General features: G+C 46.7%; 2 protein-coding genes across 2 annotated transcripts; one reads left to right on the forward strand and one right to left on the reverse strand.

Annotated features, from left to right (window-relative positions):
- Positions 1–3,372, reverse strand: LOC133929806 (uncharacterized). The gene is made up of 5 exons (XM_062376574.1): positions 2,799–3,372; positions 2,476–2,706; positions 2,108–2,398; positions 1,937–2,020; positions 1–1,834 (listed from the first exon to the last, which is right to left on the reverse strand). The coding sequence occupies exons 1-5, from the start codon at positions 2,908–2,910 to the stop codon at positions 546–548; spliced, it is 2,007 nt and encodes a 668-aa protein (XP_062232558.1). The 5' UTR covers positions 2,911–3,372; the 3' UTR covers positions 1–545.
- Positions 3,373–4,298: 926 nt separating this feature from the next.
- LOC133929934 (uncharacterized) lies at positions 4,299–8,333 on the forward strand. Its single transcript, XM_062376692.1, has 4 exons — positions 4,299–4,439; positions 4,562–4,667; positions 7,767–7,915; positions 8,029–8,333. Exons 1-4 carry the CDS (start codon positions 4,299–4,301, stop codon positions 8,122–8,124), a joined length of 492 nt encoding a protein of 163 aa, XP_062232676.1. The 3' UTR covers positions 8,125–8,333.
- The last annotated feature ends 570 nt before the right edge of the window (positions 8,334–8,903 follow it).

The raw sequence follows: 8,903 nt of genomic DNA on the forward strand, positions 1-8,903 counted from the left end.
GATTGCGGCCACGGGCAAGGCGACGAGCGCGGCCACAGGGTAGCCGGCGAAGTCGGATTTGTGCCTGACTCACTGCCGCCCGATTCAGAGAACAAGGTAATTGGTGACATGCTAAAAATTTTGGTGCCATCGTTGTATCAATGAACTAATGCAGCTTGTATCGAAGAAATGATTGTTGACAATTTATCCATGGACTAGTACTTGTATGGCTAAACAAATGAATTAGCTTGGTTAATTCATTTTCATTTGGTACATGCGTATGGATAAGAAATGTTTGTATGCATGAACTATTCTGATTGCCAGGGAGAGGCCGAGCTCGGTGCATCTCTGAATGCTTGAAGATGCTCACCGAGGAGGAGAGTTGCTTGCTTCCTGGTAACGGTGCTCTTTTGGCTATTCACGGTTATACATTGATAAACATGGTTGAACATTGATAAACGCCAGAAAAATTTCCATAGGAATTCCAGTCCTCCACAAATCCTATGCAATTCCATTGATAAAATTAAACAAGGTTAAACATTGCATGGAACAAACAATTGATAAAATTAACTGAGGAACTCTATTGCCTCGTTTACAATGGACGCATCGCATTGCAACCTAATCGGAAGATCACCATGCCTCTCTAACACTTGCTTCCTCAAGTGTGGAACCTTGTAGTGTTGCCCTCCTTTTAGCCGAATGATCTCTCTCATGCAAGATTGATGTGTGAGGAAAATGCGATTGCTCCTCTCGACCGGATACTCGTCGAACGCTTGTAATACCTTCGCGACGATGTCCTCTATACCATTTGGACATGACTTTTGGAACAAAGCTTGTAGTGCCGCAAAAAAACCAAGGTCTAGTATATTTAGGTCGGGAGAGTTCGGGGGCTGTAACATTAACCGAATGTCAAACCCATCAGATGAGGCCGCATGAACAAACGTTGGATCATCGACTGCAATGTGCGTCTTTGCATTATCCTGTTGTATGAATATGGGGGTACCATGTTCCTCCACGGGCCACTTCTCCTTGATCGCCGGCAACAACTTGTTCACGATGTAATCACGACTAACATCTTTGGTGACTGACGGCAACACCTTGGTTACCAATGTACCACGAGCCCTGTTCGCACTCGACCTCTGAGCCGGCTCCACAAAAGTGAAAGGAAATATGCCTATTTTTCCATCAAAGGTCATGTTACCATCCATGTCAAACCTAGGCCTCGCAACTGCGGCCAGAAACATAACCTTCTCTATGAAGTTCTTACTTTGTGTAGTTCTTTCTGGGTCCTCCTCGTCAAGCGCCAAATAGCATTTCTGTGTCTGCTTTGTCCGATAAAACCATTTCTCGTCTATGTAGATGATGTTATACATTGCCTGAAAAGTTGGTGCGTGCGGCAAGCTAATGGGGTCTAACATGTTTAGACAAAACCGCACCCTAGCTTTCTTGTTTTCAGCTGTAAGCGTGAATTTGATTGCATTTGTGTGCCGCCTAAACTTTCCCTCTTTCAACCGCCTAAACAATGTGGTCTTTGACATATGCATCTCACACGCCATATCTTTAAGAGTAGTCCTCTTATGCAACGGTATGTCCTTAATGGTTTCGGGCATGAAACCAATTCTCTTGCGGCCACAGTTATTTGGCTTCTTGCTCACCACTCCGAGTACCCCCCCATCCCTTCCATTCTTCCATATCCTTTGTACAGTTCTCAAAGGCACACCAGTTTCGGCAGCTACGGCCGCGGTCACTCCACGCTTCAATACGCCAAAGGAAGTTCTATGCAGGAGCAAGGCATATATAGCCCGTTTTTCTTCATCGGTGTGTTGTTTATTTCTACTGACATTACCACCTTGATCTACAAATGTACAGTAATCAACTTATGAGCATGTAATCAAACTTTTAATCTTCAGTGTATTTGAGCATGTTAAGAAAACAACTGTACAATAAACAAACTTACTCATTTCATGCCCGGCTTCACCATGTTCGACATTGACCTCGTCTATTTGAGCATGATCTTCTTCTCGATCTTCGCCCAAAGTACCTACCGTTAAACCAACAAGATCAACGACAAAATACAACCTCAAACAACATTCGAATTAGGCGGTTTTGTAAATGGAATCAAACTTACTCATTTCATGCCCGTTTGTGTGTTCCTCGGCGTCATGGTTCTCCTCGGCTTCGTTTGTGTGTTTGTCGTTTGTGGGTTCCTCGTTCAAATGACCACTGCTACTGGTGACTCCGCAGTCGCCACGTCCTCGCCCGGTGAGTCCGAGCCTGGCCCGCACACGTCCGGCGTGAACACCAACACGGGCTTGCCCGCTGCATGCGTCAAAACCTGCTCCGCGGCCGCGTCCGGCGAGTCCGAGCCTTGTGCGCACCGGTGCGGCGTGAACACCAGCAACGTCTTGCTCGTGGGCGCCTGTACACGAACAATAATCACTTTAGGGGTTCTACAAATGGAATCCAAACATCGATGGCGGGCGCGGCAGGACTTACTGCTCCTGGCGACTCCGAGACCGGCGAGGACACCATCACCGGGGTGCCCGTTGCATGCGTCAAAACCAGCGCCGCGACCGCGTCCGGCGAGTCCGAGCCGAGCGCGCACTTGGTCCGCGTGAACACCAGCACCGACTTTCCCGCGTCTTGTGACAAAACCAGCACCGGCCTCTTCTCTATGTGCATGGACGCCGTGAACCTCGCCGGCGACAGCACTTTGGGCTTGTCCATCTGTTCGTGCAAAGAAGGAGGAGAAGAGAGAACCATCGATCAAATTAAAGCAATGAACTTGAAAGTAAGCAGCTGTATGGATACAAACACACCTTCAACACTAGCATCATCGCACATCAGATCAACGTTTAAGTCGATGACTGGATGAGTAGGCTGGTCGATCTCCTCAAAGTTTATCGGATTGTTTAGATCGAAATTCGCCATTGGAAGACAGAAAGGAGGAGCGAGTGGTTCTATGGATCAAATTGCCCAACTAAATGTCTTCTCTTTATACTGCACTTTTGCGGCGCCATGGAAGAAATCAAAAAACTTTCCTGGGCGCCATGGCTACGGCCTAAATTTTCATGCCGCTGGGCGCGGAGCTGGGCGCAGAGTATTTCCATGGCGCGGAGTATTTGTATGGCGCGGAGTATTTGCATGGAGCTGGGCGCGGAGTATTTGCGCGGAGTATTTGAATGGGACTGCACGCGGCGACGGTCTGCATGCAGCAAGGAAGAAGCTACGCGTGAGTATTTGCATGCATGCAGGCGACGGTTCGGCTGCGATGGCATTTAAGCAACCAAGGAAATATTGCACGGGGAGGGTACTTTCGTCCAAAATACGATCGAGCCGGGCGTCATTGGTCTTAGCAAAAACTCTTATACGCCAGGTATATAGGAACGGAGGGAGTATGTCTTTGGTTGAGACTTATCACTTATGTTTACTATATGCTCGAGTATCGAGTTAAGGTTTATGTAGTTCTTTTTTAGAGGGGTACAAAACATGACGTACATAACCCACTTACATCACACTCACGCCTAACACGCGCACACACGTGCATGTCCTAAGCATACACGTTACAAATATATTCTCGTTAAACGGGCACGTGTGTGCATACCCCTAACTACTAAGGACAAACCCCCGATGAGGCTCGTGAGTCGATCCTAGGGATCGAACCCACGACTGGCCATCCCTGTCAATCTGCCACTGAGAGTGAACCAACCGAGCTACTGCTCGGTCCTAAAGCTTATATTGTTGTATCTTCGTATCTTGTATTGTTTGAGTGAAATATTGATAAAAAAATGATATGTCATGTGAATAAAAAAGCATATGACATTTTTTTTACTTTAATGCGACTTGCAGATTGGATTGGTTCATTAAACTTATTAATTCAGTGTTATCTGAAGATAATGTTAAACTTATACATGTTGACATGTCTTGATGGTTCTGTAGGTCGGTGTTTCCATTTTGTGTTTTCGAATCCCGACCGATACCGATATTTTCCCGATCAGGTTGGTTCGTTTTCGACCCTCCGATTATGTCCGACCGTTTTTGTTTTTTCCCGTTCCCGCCTATCCCGTTTTCTTTTTCGTCCGGTAGAGAAAATATGAAAGTGAAAACGGTTAGAGAGTTTTTCCGACCGTTTCCGTCCGTTTTCATCCCTAGTTGTGCTAAGGCGAACAATAATAAACAGAGAAATACGATAAGATTTGAGGGCTTGCCTGTAATTTGCAAAATACAACTTCAACAAGGCTACGCAGGCAAAATAACTCATATCTCTCCTTTCCCAAACACTCCCAGCTCGGTCCGCACTCCGCCGCGCACACCACCCGATGGAGGAGGTGCAGGCCGCCGTGACGGCGCACCTGGATCAGGTGTCAGGCCTCGTGCAAGCGCTATCCTCCGAGCTACGCCGCGGGATGGGCCCCGCCACCGATAACTTGGGCACCTTCGTCCACGTCGTTGACTGGACGGTACTCTTCCCAATCCCAGGAGATCGAATCCGGACCACCAAAACCTTGCCTTCTTTTCCCCTCCCTTCGGAACTAGCAAGGGCGTGCGCTGTGTTTATTTTGAACGTTTGTGGCTGTTTCAGGAGCCATGGCTGATGTGCCTGATGGCATTCCATGCGATTCTGCTGCTCACCGCCGTCGGGTTGAGGAGGAATGCCAACTTCCAGCTCTTCTTACTGTTTCTTGCTTGTGAGTTCTATTGCTTCTTTTGTTCCTACTGATCATGCCTTGTATATGCACAATCGTTGTTGAGGGAAAGAGTCTACGCGGCAGCAAGAATTTTCCAATTTTTAATAAATTCCTAGTTTCAAATTTCGTTGGGACAATATGTAATCCAGGTGTTGGTGCAGTCTGTTTTGTTTAGCTCTGACGCCTTGGTGCCATTTGATTCGGATCCTTTTGTGTGAACTGAAATCGAAGGAGGAAAATAAAAAATAGTCTTGGCATGTACTGTTTTTGACCAAATAGCCGCTAATAGGCTAGTAGAAAGCATATTTCACTAATTCAAATAAATTAGTACCTTCCACATTATAAGGCATTAACTCGTTCAAGTGGTCGAAAACAGAGGGAGCATGACACAAATTATCTGTTTATTTCAACTACTTTGGCAATTGGATTGTTGCTAGTGTGTGCTCCTTGATTCCACATCGGTTTCTTACTGTCTTCTATAGAGCCTTGAGGCTATTGTGGCATTTATTTCTTTTGGAAGAAATGATTGATGGTGTAGCTATAGCTGTTTTGGACACCAAACGCTAGGAAAAGGTTCCTCTGACGTAGCTAGTTTTACGTCAGAGGAGCACAGTAATTTGTGTCTGTTGCTACAGTTCTCTGACGTAGCTACAGTGCCAAACAGTATTGTTTAGCTACTGTTCACATGGTTACTGTATATCTTTTACTGTTTACCGTGGTACTGTAGCAGACCATCTGATCCGTCGGTTCCAGATCGGATGTCCAAAATTGATTGGACTGCTCTCTGACGTAACGTCAGGGGATCCCATTCCCCAAACGCTAAGCTATGAGCCAATGCGCTGTTGTACTAGCTACGAGCGTTGTAGCTTCGAATAGCTCTGCTATTTGTTGTAGCTTGTAGCTAGCGATAACTTCACTATCCTACATATGTGTCCATAGGACAAGATAACATACTAATTTAAATTCTAAATTTATTAGAAGTCACAAATACATTTTATAACATTAAACTATAATAAAAACATACTTCTAAGAAAATATTCAAGCCTACCCCGTGTCGCTCCTGAGGGATGGCTTAGGCGGCCCGAAAACCCTAGCACCGCTTCCCCTCTCCCATCGCTCCTCCCACCTCGTCGCCGCCCAAGTGTGCCGCTAAAAGCCCGTGCGACTACAAGGACGGTGGCAGCGAGGCTTTCCCTCCACCGGTCGCCTCCCTCGTGGCCAGATCTAGGCGTCGATTGGGTCCGGTGAGGCGCTCGCGTCGCGGCGATGGATTCTGACATGTTCCTCATCTCGTCTCTGCGGTATGATGGCTTCTTCCTCTCCCTTCACCTCCTCAACAGCGGCGGCGGCACGACCAGTGGTGGCCTTCGCTGTCAACAACACGCGTGAAGCTTTGCGATGGCGCTGTGGCTCGTACGTGGTGCTGCTCTCAACCTGCGACGAGGCGTTGGGTGCAGTGTCGCACACGACAGTGAGATCTTGCTTGACGATGGGCCACAGGCTCCATCACAACATGATGACCACTGCTGAGGGGCTCAGGAGCGGTCGGGCCGGATTCCACACGGTGCATGCGCGCCTCTCGTGGTTCCATGCCTCTCTTTATGTCTTCTGCACGACGGCATGGTGCAGTGGCCAGATCCACTCACCCGACAGCATGGGGGCATGGCCTGGGGGTGCGGGGGCCTGTTCCGTGCAACTTGCGGTGTGGGGGCTCGACTCGGCGATGCAGTGGTATGATGCGTGTGCGCCTGTTGAAGCAGGGGCTCTGCTCGGCGGCGCGGTGGTCCGGCGGTAGTTCTTCGTGCCCCTGCAAGCCGATTCGGTCTCTTTCCCCTAGATCTAGCCCGCAAGGTACGAAGTGGCCTAGTGTTGACTCAATGGGCAACTCAGGCTTGCTTTGCATTTGCTCGTGTGTGTGGGCGGCAGCCTTAGCGACTGCTCAGTTGCGTGAGTGGTTTGCGGATGCATGATGGGTGGAGCGCGGGGAGTCACAGGTGAAAGTCTAGCCTAGCTGGTTGACTGGTGCCAATAACGGTGATGCCCTTGGGCGTCGTTCTCCTTCCTGGAGGCGTGGTCGTGGCAACTCTCACTCCCTCCGCCCCTGCGGGACTCTCTGGGTGAAAACCCAGTCCGGGCTTTCGGACGGGCGATAGTGGCATTTTTGCATGTCACGTCCTCCTTAGAGGCGTCGCCTTGGAGGTCCATCTCCGAACCGAGGGCTGGGACGTTCGGTGAGGCCTCTACCCCTCGGAGCTACCTCATGCTTCGCAGTGGATGAGTGGCATGTGGGGGGGCGAGCTGCTACATAGTGGAGCGCGATGAAGCCTGGCAACGATGGCATGCAGCAAACTCTCTCTCGCAGGTGTCTTGGTGGTTGTTGTGGGTATGGGTGTGGCCTCGAGGAGATAGATGTTGAGGTCTACTGTGGGAAGTCAGAGCTATTTTGTCACTTTAGCAACAAGCTTCGCAACGATAACTCATGTCGGGCTCCGTCGTTTGTAAGTTGTAGGTGTGTGGTGGTGGGTCACCCTAGGTGGCCGTCCTGGCCATTTCCTGCTGTTTTCAGGGTTTTTGTCAGCTTTTTCTTTCAATAAATCGTACAGTTGTAAGATTTTTAGACCTATTTTCCTCATAAATTGGGTTAACTCCATTCTTCTTTAGTGAATTGCAGGAACTTCCTGCCCTTTTTTGAAGGTTCTTCGGAAAAAAACAATGTCTTGCTCTTTTTTAATACTCTCGCATTCGTATTTAATATTTTAGATTCTAAGACCATAGCTATGATCAACTTATGGATATGTATTAGTGGTTTTAGGTACTTGATTTTCCTTATTTGCTAGTTCTGACTTATCTTGAGCACGTATTTGTTATTTTCTATTATTCTAATATTAAAATGCTATAAAGCATAGCTGCTGCTATTGCTAGCTATAGCTGATGTAGCTTTTTTCTTTGCCTTGCCGCTACGCTGCTACAACCGCTATTTAGAACCTTGGATGGTATGAATATTATACCACATTATCTTGGAGCACTATGATTGGAAATCCAGAACCTGGTATTTTGATTTGCTTCCCTTTTTACTGGATTCATGGTTTACCTGCGCAGATTTAGGAGTATATCTGGCTGAAAAGATGAATAGATACCTAGGAGAACACTGGAAGAATTTTGCCAGTCAGAACTACTTCGACAGTGCTGGAGTTTTCATCTCTGTCATCTGGTCTGGCCCCCTTATCTTCATATCTATTTTCAGCATGGTTAGTGGAGACCTGCCTTGTCCTGCTGTAAAAGTTTATGTTCATTGTAATCTGCTGTCTATTTGCAATTCAGCGTAAATTGTTTATTTTTCAACTCTTTCTGGTCATTCCAGGTCATCAGTCTCATCGCATTATGTCGGCTGATGGTGAAATGGAAGAGAGCAGAACTCAGGCACCGGGCTCAACTTGCTCGTGACAAGCAGGATTGAGAACAATCCTTATTATGGTAGAACTGAATGGTTTAGGGATGTCGATCTTTACTTTGGATTGCATCTTAGAAGGATGTCCAAGAATCAGGTGTTGTAAATGATGGATGTGCTAGCATGTAATGAGCGTCTATTGCTATTATTCTTGCTAAACATGAACTCCAGTAGCACCTGGGCATACTTAATCAGAAAGAGATTTGGCTTGTAGATGCGCTATGACCAGGGGATGTAATTTTGTTTGAAAATGAATATGATGAGCTTGCAAAATCAAGTATTGACTTGTAGATAGCCATTCCATGGCACAAGAGGTTGGAAGCATTCTCGGAAAAAAAAACACAAAATACTTAGTATTATGTTTTAGCTGGATCTTTTCTTATTACGCATTGGTGCATAAATACGTGCATCACTGGTTATGACTAAGATATTTACACATTACAACTGAAACAAAATTGTGTAGGCAACGTGATCACAATTTCTTAGCTTCTTAGCTGATAGAGAATTCCTGAACTTTTTCTTAAACAAGAAAAAACCTAGGGTCCCAAGGAACGGCCAAGATGTTACAACAGCTATGTAAGCAAGCAACCAGAATGACCTCCCCTAGGATCGAGTGAGCTAGTTTATGGATCTCTTGACAAGTGCAATGGCATCACAGATTTTATTCAATAATCGTACAGTTGTAAGATTTTTAGACATGTTTTCCTCATAAATTGGGTTAACTCCATTCTTCTTTAGTGAATTGCATGAACTCCCTACCCTTTTTTGAAGGTTCTTTAGAAAAAACA

This window comes from Phragmites australis, chromosome 9 (genome assembly GCF_958298935.1).
Source record: "Phragmites australis chromosome 9, lpPhrAust1.1, whole genome shotgun sequence".
Classification (NCBI taxonomy): Eukaryota; Viridiplantae; Streptophyta; class Magnoliopsida; order Poales; family Poaceae; genus Phragmites; species Phragmites australis.